The sequence below is a fragment of the Manis javanica genome, chromosome 3 (assembly GCF_040802235.1).
Source record: "Manis javanica isolate MJ-LG chromosome 3, MJ_LKY, whole genome shotgun sequence".
Taxonomy (NCBI): Eukaryota; Metazoa; Chordata; class Mammalia; order Pholidota; family Manidae; genus Manis; species Manis javanica.
In genome coordinates this window covers 50,783,468-50,801,544 of record NC_133158.1, presented here as the reverse complement: position 1 = coordinate 50,801,544, position 18,077 = coordinate 50,783,468, and the positions used below count along the sequence as shown (strand labels likewise).

At 40.9% G+C, this 18,077-nt stretch overlaps 1 protein-coding gene across 1 annotated transcript in view; it reads left to right on the top strand.

The window, feature by feature from the left end:
• Positions 1–17,458: 17,458 nt before the first annotated feature.
• The window catches only part of IFNAR1 (interferon alpha and beta receptor subunit 1), a 34,036-nt gene continuing 33,417 nt past the window's right edge, over positions 17,459–18,077 (top strand). The window contains exon 1 of the mRNA XM_037014700.2: positions 17,459–17,732. Coding sequence (XP_036870595.1) covers positions 17,660–17,732 — 73 coding nt within the window. The 5' untranslated portion in view covers positions 17,459–17,659. The remainder of the gene's footprint in view (positions 17,733–18,077) is intronic.

The following is an 18,077-nucleotide window of genomic DNA, read 5'->3' as shown; positions in this document are numbered from 1 at the left end:
CACCTTCTGGTGGGCTGGTGCTTCTTGAGCCCAAATTTATTGCTCTTGGTTTGTGACTAAAAATATGCCCGGAAGCCTCACCCTATGGAAGTAAAGCGCCTGAGCAGGAGGAATCATGGCAAGGGCAGACCAGATGGGGCTGAGCAATTCTGCAAAAGCAGGAAATACAGGGCAGCTGTGCCTCCCCCTCCTCCGGGGCTGCTCGCACCCCTGCCCCGATGGATGGAGCTGGTATTACTGCCAGTCATTGTTTAGCACTGTCTGTGTGCAGGGCCTGTTCTAGGCATTTTTTGCATTTTTGTTGAACTCTTACAGCAATCCCACGAAGCAGATACTACTATCTGCCTCATTTTTCAAAGGTTGAAACTAAGGCACAGAGAGGCTAAGTAACTAACCTAAGATCACAAAGGGAAGAAGTGCCCAAGTGGGGATTTGAATCTATGTGGTCTGGCTCCACAGTCTGTGCTCCTGTGCCAGGCAGACCCACCTGTGACAGGAGCTGGCCACCCATGATCCCCACGTCCTGCTATTCACATCTTTGAGGAATCCCTTCCTCTCAAGTGTGGGCAGTACCGATGACTTAGTGGAACGTGGCAAAGGTGATGGGATACACTCATCCTTAGGTCACAGGTGACTGTCATTCCCACCTTGCTAGCAGCCTCTCTCCTGCCCTCTTGGCTTGCGCGCTTTGAGGAAGCCAGCTGCCAGGGTGGAAAGGCCCAGGCGGCCAGGACCTGAAGGGGCCTCCAGCCGACAGGGGGCCAGGAATTAAGGTCCTTTGTCTGACAACTCTAAAGGAACTGAGTTCTGCCAACAACCATGTGAGCTTGAAAGTGGCTTCTTCCCAGTGGACCCTACCTTGGGCTGACACCTTGAAGACCTTGAACCAAGGAACTAGCCAAGCTGCGCCTGGATTCCTGACTCACAGAAATTACCAGATCATAAATGTTGTTTTCAGCTATGAGTTTGGGGTGGCTTGTTACACAGCCCTAGGGAACTGACAGAGCCACCTGGGGTTGAGTCCCACTGCCCAAACACCATCACAGGCCTCAAGTTCTTCATCAGTTCAGTGAGAGATGGGTTAGTTTCATCCATTCATGCAACAATTATTTGCTGAGCAACTATTTGGTGCCAGGTACAATTCTGGGTGCTGGGGATACAACAGAGGATGAAACTAACAGATCCCCTGCTCCCATAGGACTTAGAGTTTAGGGAAGGAAGATAGATGTAATGGATAATTTTATGTGCCAACTTGACTGGGACAGGAGGTGCCCAGGTATTTGACTAAACCTTATCTCTGGGTGAGTCTGTGAGAATGTTTCTGGATGAGATTAACATTTGATTTGGTAAACTGAGTACACCAGGTAGCCCCTCAGCGGGGGTAGGCCTCATAGAACAAAAGGCCTGCATAGAACAAAAGAGGGAATTCACTAAAGGAGAAGGCATTCTCTCTACATGACTCATTTTGAGCTGGGACATTCAAGGAAGACTCAGGTCTTCCTCTTGCAGGCAGACTGAAACTTACACCATCAGCTCTCCTAATTCTCCCACAGGAACTCATACTCCCACAGGAACTCCACCACAAGTTCTCCTGGGTCCCCAGGCTTGCAGATGCAGATCATGGGACTTCTCAGCCTCCATAATCACAAGAGACAATTCCTATATATACATAAATAAATACATCTGTTCTGGCCATGTGGAGGAAGAATGAGATGCCTTCAAGATACCGAAGTCGAGATGCCGAGTGGGTGGCTAGATGTATTAGCCAGGAGCTCAGGAAAAGTTTTGGGCTAAAGACATAAGCATTGGCACCCAAGGCCAGAGTTTTTTAAATTGGCGAGCCTATGAGATGGCTTGGAAAGAAGAACCAGGGCAATGGAGTGCCCAGGAGGAGGGGAGCCCCTGAAGGACCTGAGGAGACATGGGCAGACAGGAGAGAAAAACAAGGATGTTAGTCCTGGGAACCAAGGAAAGAGGATCTTTCTGGAGGGAGAGAGTGGTCAACTGTGTTGAAGCTGATAAGAAGTTAGGAGTGGACAGAAACAGATGAACAGATGTCATGTCACAGAGCCCGTGGTGACTGTATGGGGGAACACTGTGGGGTGCCACCAGGTCCTCCACCAGGACAGAGGTCCTCATTCCCCCAGCTGCCAGGAGTGGTGACAGCTGACAGCTCCCGGCTGATCCCCAGCCAGAAAGAGGCCTCAGCCAAGGGAGCTGCCTTGTGCAAGCTTACACCTCCCCACCCGCCACCCACCCCCTGCAGCAGCCTACAGATATCTGTGCCCACCAGATGCAGGAGTGCAAGAGCCTGGGCCCATGCCTCAGCTCCACACAGCCCTGAAGCACCCCTGCTCCCAGAGCTGACCCAGACCAGGTCCTTCTTATGTGGGACATATATATATATATATAATGGAATATTACTCAACCATAAAAAAGAATGAAATCTTGGCATTTGCGACACCAAGGATGGACCTAGAGGATATTATGCTAAGTGAAATAAGCCAGGCAGAGAAAGGCAAATACCATATAATTTCATTTCTATGTGGAATTCAAATAACAAAACAAATGAAAAACAAACCAGAAATAGACTCATAGACACAGAGAATAAACTAGTGGTTGCCATGGGGGAGGAGTAAGGGAATGGGTGAAACAGGTGAAGTGGGGAAAATTAGTGAGACTGTTTACTATCTTTATCTGGGTGATGGTTACATGAGTGTATACATATGTCAAAAGTCATCAAGCTGTACACTAAGATTTGTGTATTTTATTGTACATACCTCAATAAAAACAAAAACAAAAAACCTCTTATTTCTTGGAATAAGTCATTGCAAATGGCTTATACTGATTGCATCATAAATACACACAGTTATACATAGTCTTTTATCAAGATCTACTTTCAAGATAAGATATTCAAACAACATTTTTCAAAGGATTATAAGACTAGGATACAAAAAAATCAAAGCAAAACTAATTGATTAGAGCCAATAACTTGGGCAGTTCCTCATGTCATGGACAAAGGCTATCCAGAAAAAGATGAAGAGCCTATTTTGCTTGCACAGAGTCCCCTGCATGGCAGATTCAAGTCTCCTGTCCTGGTTTGGAGCCTTCAACTCTTGATCTGTATCAGTCACTCTGGTCAGCAAATGTCACTCTGACCCACCAAGTCAGGCAAGTAAGATTGTGATCTGTCTGCAAGTCAGGGAGCTAACAGGAAAGAGACAGCACACTCCAACAGGGCGATGGTGGGGGAGGGGGAATGAAGATAGTATTTGTAGAGGGGTGGACAGGGTTAGGGAAACCAACAAGGAAGAATGCACTAGCATGAGGTTTCCAGGGAGCTTATTAGGTCTAAGCCTGGAGGAGACAGGGAGAAAATATTACCCCACAGATAGCAGGAGTCAGGGACAGCGTCTTTGGCCTTCTGTTGAAGGACACAGCCAACCCATGGAGACCCTGAAGGAGGGGAGCCCACCTCACTTCCCCTGCCCTCCAGTCTCAGGTTGATGCTTCCCACTGATGGGACACAACCGAAGTCAGAGGGTAAAGGCCTCTGTTGATGCATTTGCACAAGGAGTTTCCCAGGGCACAGAGCAGGGTTGATGACAAGGAGAGTGGGTCTGCGGATCTCCAGCAGCCCAAAGAAGTAATATGAAAAAGAGAAAATAAGAATGGGAACAGAGATCATGAAGAAGCAAATTTAGATCCATGATACCAGCATTTTTGCAAAAGGGTTTTTAAGGGTTTACACTGAAAATTCTGTAATCATTGGATTCATGCATGTCCTATTTTAAGGTGTTTAAGGCATTTTAAAGTATCTCATAATTTGCCTTATAATTTTCATCAAGTTTTCATTTGGAAGAGTTTAATTGATTAAGGCTTTCATCACTGTTAAAATTTGGGGGGAACTTGTTTGTAAAATTCATGTCTTTTGATGTAATAGTGGTCTAAGTGGAATGTGAATATTTAAATAATTAACTTTTTAAAAACAATAACAATTCAGTGTGGGTTCCATTCAGAGTACAGAATCCCCTTGGACATTACACTGTTGAGAATGGATTAAGTCCAGTGTCACTCTGAGCCAGGAGGCAGGTAAGTGCATGGTGACCTTGCACGTCTTCTTCACCAAGTTCATCTGTTGGTTCTGTCCTAGGTGGGCCCCAAAGTCTGGTTCTTCAGCCCAGAGTTTCTTAACCTGAGGTCTTACACGTCATGTTCTGGGTAGAAGAACTGGGGATTTCAAGAGTCAAAAAGGTAATAAAAAGACAAGTAGTTTAAAAATGGACAAAGGATCTGAGTAGACATTCCTCCAAAGAAGATACACAAAGGCCAAGACATACTGAAAAGTTTTCACAGTAATATATCAGTCCATCAGGGAAATGCTATTCTATTCAAACCATAAGATGCCACTTTCTCTAGGATGGCACTGAGAATGTGTCACAAGGGTATGGAGAAATCAGAAGTCTCATTCATTGCATGTGGCATTGTAAAATGGTGCAGTCACTTCAGAAAACAGTCTGGCTGTTCCTTAAAAGATTAAACAGAATTACCATGTGACCTGTAATTCCATTCTTAGGTATATACCCAAGAGAAAGGAAACATATGTCCACACAAAAATGTGTACACCAATATTCAGAGGACTATTATTCATAATACCCAGAAAGTAAAAACAACCGAAATATCCATCAACAGTTGAATGGATATATAAAATGTCATCCATCCATACAATGGCACATTATTCGACAATTAAAAGGAATGAAATACTGATATGTACTACATGGATGAACCTTAAAACATTATGCTGAGTGAAAATGGCCAGTCACAAAAAGCTACAGAGTGTATGACTCCATTCATATGAAACATCCAGAATAGGCACAGCCACAGTACAGAAAGTAGATTAGTGGTTGCCTAGAGCTGGGGATTAAGGGAGGGGGGAGGGGGAAAATTGCTAAAAGGTATGGGGCTTGGAAGGAGTGTAGAAAATGTTCTGGACCTAGGTAGTGGTGATGGTTACACAACTCACTGAATATACTAAAAATAATTCAATTGTACAGTTACAGTGTGCTTATTTTAAGTCTCAAAAGGGCTCAGGATTACTGGCTTAAATAAAGCTTGGGAGGTCCCCAGCTGAAAAGCAGGGATCACAAGCCCACAGGGAAAAGACCACAGAGAATGGGAGACCCATGGGGATCTGCCAAATGGCAATTTCATTTTTTAAAACTTAATAAACTACTGCCCTTGAACCTTTCGTAACCACGAATCCAAAGCCTGCAATGGCAATAAGTACATATCTATCAATAATCACCCTAAATGTAAATGGACTGAATGTACCAATCAAAAGACCCAGAGTCACAGAATGGATAAAAAAACAAGACCCCATCTATATGCTGCCTATAAGAGACTCACTTCAAATCCAAAGACATACACAGACTAAAAGTGAAGGGATGGAAAAAGATATTTCATGCAAACAATAGGGAGAAAAAAAGCAGGTGTTGCAGTACTTGTATCAGACAAAATAGACTTCAAAACAAAGAAAATAACAAGAGACAAAAAAGGACATTACATAATGATAAAGGGCTCAGTCCAACAAGAGGATATAACCATTATAAATATATATGTACCCAACGCAGGAGTACCTACATATGTGAAACAAATACTAACAGAATTAAAGGAGAAAATGGAATGCAATGCATTCATTTTAGGAGACTTCAACACACCATTCACTCCAAAGGACAGATCCACCAGACAGAAAATAAGTAAAGAGACACGGGCACCAAACAACACATTAGAACAGATGGACCTAATAGACATCTACAGAACTCTACACCCAAAAACAGCAGGATACACATTCTTCTCAAGTGCACATGGAACATTCTCCAGAATAGACCACATACTTGGCCACAAAAACAACTGCAGAAAATTCAAAAATATTGAAATTCTACCAACCAACTTCTCAGATCACAAAGGTATGAAACTAGAAATAAATTGTACAAAGAAAAAAAAAGGCTCACAAACACATGAAGGCTTAACAACATGCTCATAAATAATCAATGCATCAATGACCCAATTAAAACAGAGATCAAGCAATATATGGAGACAAATGAAAACAACAGCTCAATACTCCAACTACTGTGGGACACAGTGAAGGGAAGTTCTAGGAGGAAAGTACATAGCAATCCAGGCCTATTTAAAGAAGGAAGAACAATCCCAAATGAACAGTCTAAATTCACAATTATTGAAACTGGAAAAAGAAGAACAAATGAGGCCCAAAGTCAGTAGAAGGAGGGACATCAAAAAGATCAGAGAATAAATAAATAAAATTGAGAAGAATAAAACAATAGAAAAAAATTAATGAAACCAAGAGCTGGTTCTTTGAGAAAATAAACAAAATAGATAAACCCCTAGCCAGACTTATCAAGAAAAAAAGAGAATCTACACACATAAACAAAATCAGAAAAGAAAAAGGAAAAATCACTGTGGACACCACAGAAATATAAATAACTATTAGAGAAAACTATGAAAAAATATATGCTAACAAACTGGATAACCTTGAAGAAATGGACAACTTTCTAGAAAAATACAACCTTCCAAGGCTGACAGAGGAAAAAAACAGAAAATCTGAACAATTACCAGCAATGAAATTGAATCGGTAATCAAAAACTACCCAAGAACAAGACTCCCAGACCAGATGGCTTCACTGCTGAATTTTTACAGACCTTTAGAGAAGACACAATACCCATTTCCTTAAAGTTTTCCAAAAAATGGAAGAGGAGGAAATACTTCCAAATTCATTCTATGAGGCCAGCATCACTCTAATACCAAAACCAGGCAGACACCACAAAAAAAGAAAGCTACAGCCCAATATTCCTGATGAACATAGATTCAAAAATACTCAACAAAATATTAGCAAACAGGATTCAAAAATACATCAAGAGGATCATAGATCATGATCAAGTGGGATTCATCCCAGGGATGCAAGGATAGTACAACATTCAAAAATCCATCAACATCATATCCATTATACCGATAAAAAGAAGGAGAAAAATCGCATGATCATCTCCATAGACACCAAAAGAGCATTTGACAAAATTCAACACCCATTCATGATAAAAATTCTCAACAAAATGGGTATAGAGGGCAAGTACCTCAACATAATAAAGGCCATATATGACAAACCCACAGCCAACATCATACTTAATAGCGAGAAACTGAAAACTTTTCCTCTAAGATTGGGAACAAGACAAGGATGCCCACTCTCACCACTTTTATTCAACATAGTACTGGAGGTCAGACAACACAAAAAAATAAAGAGCATCCAGATTGGTAAGAAAGGAGTTAAACTGTCACTGTTTGCAGATGACATGATGTGGGTAAAATTATAATATTTCCAGAATCTCTCACCTGGCTTTGGTTCATTTGCATATCCTCAGGGGTGGAGAGAAGTCCATCTCCATGTCAATGGGTAATTACCTGGGCAACTGAGGACTTGTCTGAACCTGAGAGGTTAAGGGGAAGGGCTGGCTTGCTTGCTTGCTTCTTTCAGAGCAGGGGAGAAAGACGGCACTGAACTGCAGTTTGTAAGCAATAAACAGGTTTTAAACTTTATTTCTCCCTTCGACTGATTTCGGTTTTTAGAGGTATTCTGCCCTGGGATTTCCTCTCCCCAGACTTACACATGACATTGTACATAAAAAACCATAAAGAATCCACTCCAAAACTACTAGAACTAATATCTGAATTCAGCAAAGTTGCAGGATACAAAATTAATACACAGAAATCTGTTGCATTCCTATACACTAACAATGCACTAGAAGAAAGAGAAATCAGAAAAACAATTCCATTCACAATTGCATCAAAAACAATAAAATACCTAGGAATAAACCTAACCAAGGAAGTGAAAAGACGAACAACAACTGCTGGTGAGGATGTGGAGAAAGGGGAACCCTACTAGACTGCTGGTGGGAATGTAAATTAGTTCAACCATTGTGGAAAGCAGTATGGAGGTTCCTCAAAAAACTAAAAATAGAATACCAGTTGACCCAGGAATTCCACTCCTAGGAATCTTCCCTAAGAAACAGGATCACAGATTCAAAAAGACAAAAGCACCACTATGTTTATCACAACACTATTTACAATAGCCAAGAAATGGAAGCAATCTAAGTGTCCATCATTAGATGAATGGATAAAGAAGATGTGATATGTATATACAATGTAATATTCAGCCATAAGAAGAAAACAACTCCCACATTTGCAACAACATGGATGGAGCTAGAGGGCATTATGCTCAGTGAAATAAGCCAGGTGGAGAAAGACAAGTACCAAATGATTTCACTCATCTGTGGAGCATAACAACAAAGCAAAAACTGAAGGAACAAAACAGCAGCAGACTCATAGAACCCAAGAATGGACTAACAGTTACCAAAGGGAAAGGGACTGGGGAGGATAGGTGGGAAGGGAGGAATAAGGGGAATAAGGGGCATGACAATTAGCACTTTTAATGTAGGGGCAGCACAGGGACAGAGAAGACAAGTAGTGAGTCTATAGCATCTTACTATGCTGATGGACAGTGATGGTAATGGGGTAGGTGGTGGGGACTTGATAATGGGGAGAATCTAGTAACCACAGTGTTGCTCATGTAATTGTACATTAATGATACCAAAATAAAAAAAAAGAAATAACATTTGACCTTTTAAATATAAACAAACACCTAAAGATTACCAGACAATGAGAAAACTAGTAGAATAAAAGAGAAAGAAAAAATAAGCAAACAAATTTACTCCAGAATCAAAATAAGGGCAAAAATACAAGAGGAGAAAAACTAGAGAGAGCAGATTGAGGCATCAAGGGTTAGTCAAGGATATACAACTTTCTACTAATATGGAGAGAGCACAGAAAATGGAGAGGATAAATTATCTAAAAAATAGTATAATCCTTGGATGCCCACTCTGACCTTGATGGAATAATGCAGACCAGATTTACTCTCCTGCCCTAAACTAACAATAAACAAAGACAAAATCTATTTTAGGTAGATGAGAGAGACAGAGAGATACATATTATATAACAGGCAGCTCAGGACAGTAATTCTGAGAGAAGGCAAACAAACAAAATAAGCTCTAATTGCCCAATCTGATTTCCTGGAGATAATTTCCAGGCCTCAGCACAGAGACCAGAAACCCAGAGCCCTGTGAGTTGAAGATAAGGATTTGGGAGTACAAGAAGGCTGAGGCAGCTACATTTCACAGGGCAGAGTGCCAGGGAGGAGATGCTTCACACAGAGAGAAAGCTCTGAGATGTGCAAAAGGTCTTCCTCAGGTATTTGGCTGAATATTGATCAGAGCACATGTTGTGAGGAAACTTAAGGCCAGGGAAAAAACCAGCCAAAAATAATTAACTAAAATAAATAAACAAATAGAGCAACCTGTAGGGCTCACACAGGATGGGAATAGTTCACCAACCAGAGTTGAAAACTTTATAATTCATGGGGCATCAGGTAGAGTATTTAGAAGGATATTACTCAATAGTGGAACAAATGTAGCTGTACATTAAATATTTCTGTGGTCTCATGTAGCAAAATCAAGCCTCAAAATGACCAAAGTATTTCTGTGTGACTTACTGCATGCCAGAACAAAACTCGAGCAGGTTTATAGGATTACAGAAATTTTCAGCACCCACCAAAATAACATTTACAATGTCTTGCATCCAATCAGAAATTACCAGACATGCAAAAGAGGCAGAAAAATACAACCCATAATGAGAAGAAAAATAAATCAATAGAAACAATAGGTAGAATTAGTAAACAGGAATTTAACATAGTTATTAAAACTGTATTTCATATGTTCAGGAAGGTAGAGGAAAGTAATAGTATGTTCAAGATAGACATGAAAGATATAAAAGAATGACCCAAATCAAACTTGCAATATTGAAAAATACATGCCCGAGATGAAAATATACTGAATTGGGCTTAGCAGAGATTGAACACTGCAGGAGAAAAGATCAGTGAACTCGAAGACAAAGCAAGAAACTATCCAAAATGAAAGCAAGAGAGGGAGGAAAAAAGGCTACAAAAAATGAAAAGGATATCAGCAAGCTATGGCACAACTTCAAATAACCTAATATACATGTATCTTGGAAAAAAAGGAAAGAGAGGGCAGGAAAGAAAAAAATATCAAAGAAACAATGGTAAATAATTTTCTAAACTTGATGAAAACTATAAACCCACAGAGTGAAGAAGTTCAAAACTCCATTTCCTTCCAGAAGACAAACACAAGTTTTCAAATGGAAAGGGTGTGCTGAATGATGTCAACCAATCAAGTATCCAGGTAGTCAATTAGGACAAGAACCAAACTGAAAATAACATGCAAGCCTTTATTCAGTTACTGCCACAGGGCAGGCAAAAGAGGCCCCAGCTCCCAGTGTGCTGTTTTCCCCAAAAAGCTGCTCTGGGAAGTCAGATAGATGAGCACAGATGGGGAGAACTGTCTCACTGCCAAGGATCCCTGAACAAAAGGTTCCTGAGCAAAAGAGTAGGGGAGAGGGAGAAGGACTAGGAGTAGAAAAGTACTGAATCAAAGCAGAGAAAATGCTTCAGCTGAGACCTCAGACTGGAGGTGCTGCCATTACAGATATGCATATGTGCACAGCCGGCCTGGGGGGGCCTAAGTCCGTACAAACTCCCCCTAGAAAACTGCAGCGCATAGCTGAGCACCAAGTCCGGTGTGGGGAGGGCAGTTTCCCCCATGAGGCCTTCCAGGCAAAGCTTTGTAATTGCCTGTGGTCAGGACTGAAACATGGCAAATAGGATTTTGGCCTAGAACCAGGCTCCTCAAATTGGGGCAGAGTAATTCGGGAATATTTCCAATATGCTGGTGGGTGTAAAATCTGGATATCAGGAGACACATCTAGGCTGAAGACAATTTGGGGAGCCATCAGGATAAATGATAGCTAAAGAACTCATACAAGGGAAGAGACAATGAGGGGAGATCCCTTAAAATGAGAAGGGGTTGTGGGGGCAGATAGGACAAAGCAGTGATGGACATTTGTATTTAAATGATAAGCAGTGGAGTTCGCTTGCAATGGAGGTTAAGAAGACTGGGTAGACAAGACAAGAAAACCCATTTTTCTGGAAGTTTCTAGAGCAGTGGTTTCTAAATTGGGGTACATTCATTGTGGGTTTTATGTTGGAATAAAAGATCCACTGGGGAGCAATGAAATACTATTTGCCTTGCTAAGAAATGAGAGATATTATTTTAGGATAATTTATATTTGTATAATTTACATAAAGTATGATTTTTCTTAATAACTGCATTACCAAGAATCCACTCCAAAACTACTAGATCTAATATCTGAATTCAGCAAAGTTGCAGGATACAAAATTAATACACAGAAATCTGTTGCATTTCTATACACTAACAATGAACCAATAGAAAGAGAAATCAGGAAAACAATTCCATTCACAATTGCATCAAAAAGAATAAAATACCTAGGAATAAACCCAACCAAGGAAGCGAAAGACCTATACTCTGAAGACTACAAGACACTCATGAGAAAAATTAAAGAAGATACTAATAAATGGAAACACATCCCATGCTCATGGATAGGAAGTATTAATATTGTCAAAATGGCCATCCTGGCTAAAGCAATATACAGATTCAATGCAATCCCTATCAAAATACCAACAACATTCTTCAAAGAACTAGAGCAAATAGTTCTAAAATTCATATGGAACCAGAAAAGACCCTGAATAGCCAAAGCAATCCTGAGAAGGAAGAATAAAGCTGGGGGGATTACACTCCCCAACTTCAAGCTCTACTACAAAGCCACAGTAATCAAGACAATTTGGTACTGACACAAGAATAGACCCATAGACCAGTGGAACAGACTAGAGAGCCCAGATATAAACCCAACCATAGATGGTTAATTAATATATGATAAAGGAGTCATGGACATACAATGGGGAAATGAGGGCCTCTTCAACAACTGGTGTTGACAAAACTGGAGAGCTACATGCAAGAGAATGAAACTGGATTATTGCCTATCCCCATACACAAAATTAAACTCAAAATGGATCAAAGATCTGAATGTAAGTCATGAAACCATTAAACTCTTAAAAGACAACACAGGCAAAAATCTCCTGAATATAAGCATGAGCAACTTTTTCCTGAATGCATCTCCTTAAGCAAGGGAAACAAAAGCAAAAATAAACACATGGGACTACATCAAACTAAAAAGCTTCTGTACAGTAAAGGACATCATCAACAGAACAAAAAGGTATCCTATAGTATGGGAGAATATATTTGTAAACGACATATCTGACAAGGGGTTAACATCCAAAATATATAAAGAACTCACACACCTCAACACCCAAAAAGCAATAACCCAATTAAAAAATGGGCGGATGATATGAACAGACAATTCTCCAAAGAGGAAATTCAGATGGCCAACAGACACATGAAAAGATGCTCCACATCTTTTCCACACTAATCATGTGCTCCACACTAATCATCAGGGAAATGCAAATGAAAACCACAATGAGATAACACCTCATACCAGTTAGGATGGCCAGCATCAAAAAGACTAAGAACAACAAATGCTGGCGAGGATGTGGAGAAAGGGGAACCCTCCTACACTGCTGGTGGGAATGTAAATTAGTTCAACCATTGTGGAAAGCAGTATGGAGGTTCCTCAAAAAACTCAAAATAGAAATACCATTTGACCCAGGAATTCCACTCCTAGGAATTTACCCAAAGAATGTAATTTCTCAGATTCAAAAAGACAGATGCACCCCTATGTTTATTGCAGCACTATTTACAATAGCCAAGGTATGGAGGCAACCTAAGTGTCCATCAGTAGGTGAATGGATAAAGAAGAGGTGGTACATATACACAATGGAATACTATTCAACCATAGAAAAGAAACAAATCCTACCATTTGCAACAACATGGATGGAGCTGGAGGGTATTATGCGCCCTCCATAAGTAAGCCAGGTGGAGAAAGACAAGTACCAAATGATTTCCCTCATTTGTGGCATATAACAATGAAGCAAAACTGAGGGAACAAAACAGCAACAGACTCACAGACTCCAAGAAGGAACCAGCGGTTATGAAAGGGGAGTGGCGGGGGAGGGTGAGTGGGGAGGGAGGGAGAAGGGGATTGGCACACATGGTGTAGGGGGGATCATGGGGAAGACAGTGTAGCACAGAGAAGGCAAATAGTGACTCTGTGGCATCTTACTACACTTATGGGCAGTGCCTGCAGTGGGGTATGGGGGGGACATGATAATAGGGGTGAATGTAGTAACCACATTGTTTTTTCATGTGAAACCTTCATAAGAGTATATATCAATAACACCTTAATAAAAAATATTTTAAAATAAAAAAATAACTGCATTACTAAGAAATAAATTATGTTTTACAAACGTTTGATGTATGGTCTAGCGCTATCCTCTTCACTTAGTCCAAATGTCAGAAGACCACGGGTCACATTCATTGGGAGTCCTACAAGGTGGAAATGAAATAGTGATGTTTCCTCTTGTTCCCTTTTGAAGTCCGTTGCTATGTCTAGCTGTTTATTTGACGTGAGCAAGTGTGTTTACAGATTAGGTTAGTTTAAACTGATGCTCTGTAAATGGATGTGACAAAATTCCTGCAAATAAACTGGCAATTAAAGATAATACTATTAACACAAATGAATAAGATAACATCAGAACTGACCTTTTCATTGCTGGTGTGAACTTTCTTTGTTTTTTTGCCACATTATGATATAAAAACAATGACAATCTGATCAGACCCTTCAGGAACTCAGTGAAAACAAAAATCACAAAGACTATTTATGAAATGTTCTTACACATATTGTCATTAGCCATTCTTCTCCCTCTAAATTATATTGAGCCTTTGTACATATTAGCTAATGACAGTATGAAGCCACCTCATTAGGAAGATGGTAAAAGCAAACCTCTGAGTGTTTTAGTCATGTTATACTTATGTACTACAGTTCTTGATAAAATTTCCCTGTAATTGATGACAATGTTTAGAAGCTGCTTTGATGTTCTTAATAGTAAAAGACAGAAGTCACAGGTAATGGAGAAACAAACATTTGTTCTTCTTGCCCCTATATAATAAACTAAAGCACATTCTTTAGGCAGTAAATTCTACTGAAAGATGTATAGATAATATGGCTGAAGATTTGAAGAAACAAGCGTTAAATTTTACAACGTGGGAAGTTTGCCCTATAGTGACAGGGCACCATGCCAAAAAGGCAGCTGTTTCCAACAAGTCCTTTTCAAAAGTGAAAGACACAAGAACTACCTTTCTTAGCCACTAAGGAAAAGACACACAAATGGGAATTCACTTCTTGAAACAAAAAGTTTTAGTGCCCAGATCTTGATTCCCCACTAAAGGAAATAAGGGCCCCTTGGAGAAATGGTGATTCCAAACCTGTGGCAGAAATGTATAAAATGAGCCTACAAGATCTTATGCCAGAAGGTAAAGAGGTGCTTTAAAAAATGATAAGGCATATCAAAAAGAACAGGAGCCAGTTTGAAATGGCTCCCACTGGCCAAAACTGGGACAATTTGAGCATTAAAATAAATAAGGAGAATAAATAGGTAGAATAGAAGGGATTTTGAGTGCAGTGGAACTATTTTGTATGATATTGTAATGGCGGATACATGCCACTACTTATTTGGCAAAACCCATAGAATTACACAACACAGTGAGCCCAAACGATCTAATTATTAACAGATTTTGTTAATAACAGTTAATAATAATGTATCAATACAGAACCCTTAACTGTAACAAGCATACCATACTAATAGAAGATGTTAACAATAGGGGAAACTGGGGGGCTACAGAAGGAAAGGGAGTAGAGAGGAACTCTACTTTCTCCTCAATTTTTCCGTACACCTAAAACTACTCTAAAAAATAAAATCTATTAATAAAAATAAAATTTTAGTAAGTAAGGATAGTAATGAGCTATAAACAATTGGATAAAATAAAAACCTATAAATTCATACTGGTAATAAATGGAAAGAGAAAGCTCTCTGCTACAATACGTCGGCCAATAAATACTTGTATTTGGAGAGGCAGTGTTGAAAAATTACAATTTCACAACCATCGAAGTAGACTGGTTCAGGGCTGTGCTGTATATTTAAAACCAACATAAGATTGTATATCAGTGATACTTTCATTAAAAAAAAAGTAGACTGATTCAGGCAGGGATCATTAATGGACGCTAATTCAAGTTTGATGAAGAGCAGGGAATTTGCAGGAGCTGGGGTTGCCCCTCCACAGATTAGTTGCGAGGGAAAAAAGAGTAGCTATACAGTGGAGAAACTGGGTAACACCTTGACCATCTGATCAAAATTAGCATCGTCAATGAGGGGTTAATGAACACAGTGTGCTTGCAGATGGGATATCTGAGACCACCACACAATTATGCAGTACTCCAGCCAGGAATGTGTAATCTCAATCTAATCATGAGGAAACATCTACACAATAATTTTAGACAAACCCAAACTGAAAACACCTACACAATAATTGATCTATACGTCTTTTAAAAAGTCACTAAGGCCAGGTACTGTTCCAGATTAAAGAAAGCTAGAGAAGTTCAGGGAAAACTGAGTTAGTATGTATATGTGCGTCTGTGCGTGTATACACACAGATAGAGCACAAATGTGGCAAAATATTAAAGATTTGGTGAATCTGAGCAAAGGGTAGGCGGGAGTTCTCTATTTCTGCGACCTTTCTGTAAATTATTTCAAAATGAGTTTAAAAATATGTTTTATGGAAAAACTGCAAGTGTAATCCTCTGATGGAACATTTTTACTTAAATAAAGGGGGTGGGGAGACGTTCTGGGTTGAGATTGCATAGCTAGCACCACACAGGAAATTAATTCCGGCTTCACCCAAGGAGAAACTATTACAGTAAATAAGTTGAGACTGAAGTGCATAAAGTGCTACAAGGCATCACCCCCGTGGTAAATTTAATTAAAATGCAATTCACTTTTATTAAAATACAATCCAATCTTAACCATATGCTGTATTAAGAAGGGGAAAGACCATGAAAATCTGTGCCATGCAAATGCTGTCAACTTAAAGATGAACTGTGGCCTTTTTTTTTTACAGAAGGTATTTACTGACTTTTTGTTAACAAGTAGATAATATGAACATTTTACGTAACAATACTGGGGGAAAAACATTTAATCCCTTTAAACTTCTCATATGAACAAATGAAAATCAAATGAAACTATACTGGTATAGACCACATGCAACTCTTGCTTTTTTTAAATATTTGGAAATGTTTCCATTTGGATGTGATTTTTTTTGTTGCCCAAAATGCTGTGTGCGTCTATAAAAACTCTAGCTGACCTCTAAAGAAAGTGGGGGTGGGAGGTGTAATTGCCAATAGATTTACAAATATTTCAAATGAAATGTTTTGGGCTTATTGTTCTAAATATAAAAACGCAACCCATTCCAACTAATATGAAGGAGCAACTATTGGACAGCAGGAAATGAAAATCTTAATAAAACCTTAAGTCAAAGAGTCGTTGGAAAGGTTTTTAAAATGAGTTTGATTTAGTAAGTGCCGACAGGAATTGCTTCTTCCATTTGGATCCATACATATTCTGGTGTATTTTTCCATCTATAAGGTCATTATGGCAAAGCACTAACTCAGACTCAAACCTAAACATAGTTGAATCACAAAGTAAATAATGCAAGATTTTTAAAAATAAGGCCTAACAATTGGACAGATTTACTAAAACTTGTTCAATTAAAATGGATTAATTTTATGGTATGTAAATGATCTCAAAATTGTTGTAAGGCAGTTTTCAAGTGCATGGTTCAATACAAATACTCATTTTACCATATAATTCGTAACTCATGCTTGCTTAGTTGTTACAATTAACAGCTAAGCATTTGATTATTTCATCTCTCGTCCTTTGTATTTTTCGTTTTGTGTATTTTTAAAAGGAGCCTAATGTATTAAAACAGGTAAACCACCATTTGAATGGTAGGCTCAAATGGCTTACAGATAAGGGCAGACAACCAGAAAAGTTCAGAGATCGCTTTCTGAAGGCCACCCCAAGCCGGGACGTTGTTAGGACACTCTCAAGGGCGCGTGCACCCCTCGGCCAGGTCGCCCCCAAAACGAACGCTCGGCGTGTTAGCTTAATTCTGGACGCTCTTGCCCTTCGCTCACAGCGCTCTGCACACAGGAAACGGCCTGGCGCGCTGAGCGGCTTCTCCATTCCTGCTCCGTACGTCCTCAAGTCACCCAACACCGCTCACCAGACCCAGAGGGCTTAGCGCGCCCGATCGTGCACTCCGACAGCAACTAGCGGGAAGAAGTGGGGGAGCACCGGAGGGCGAGCCCTGCGCAGGCGCACTGGCAACGCACCGCCTTCCTGGGAGGGTCAAGGCCATGGTTAGGCGCGGTCTTCCGGGAATGGGAAGTTAGGCCGCGCGTGAGCGAGGAGGAGGCTGGGCTGCCCACTGCTTTCCCACGCCCGACGGGGCTTGCGCAGGGGGCGGGGCTGCGCGCGGAGGCGGAACCGGGGCGGGTGGCGCCGGTGACCTGTTCGCGCAGGCGTTCCTCGCGCGGCATCCCGAGGCTTGAGCCGGCGGCGGACGTGACTGACGGGGCCGCCGGCGGCCCGCGGACGATGCTCGCCCTGCTGGGCGCGGCGACCCTGGGGCTCCTGGCTGGCGCTCTGCGGGTGTCGCCGGCAGCCGCAGGTGAGAGGATCGGTACCGGCGCTGGCTCGTGGGTGGGGCACGAAGGCTGGGCGGCGGCGGGAGGTGGGCAGGAGGACAACGGCCTCTCCGCGAAACCTCTGGTCCCCGGACTGGGGACGCCCTGTGTGCGAGAGCCTTCGAGTGGAGTTCGTTTCTTTTCGAGAATTCCGGCCGCTCGCCAGGACGGCTGAACAATAAACAAGGCTTTAGCACGAACTGTACCGCGTTTCTGAAAGGTGTTTATAGATAGTTAACGGTGCGACGTGGGAGGGGATGATGACTGCAAGAATTTCTCTGCCTTCAGGGTTCGTATCGTCCAATAAAATGTAATAATAAAAGACAAAT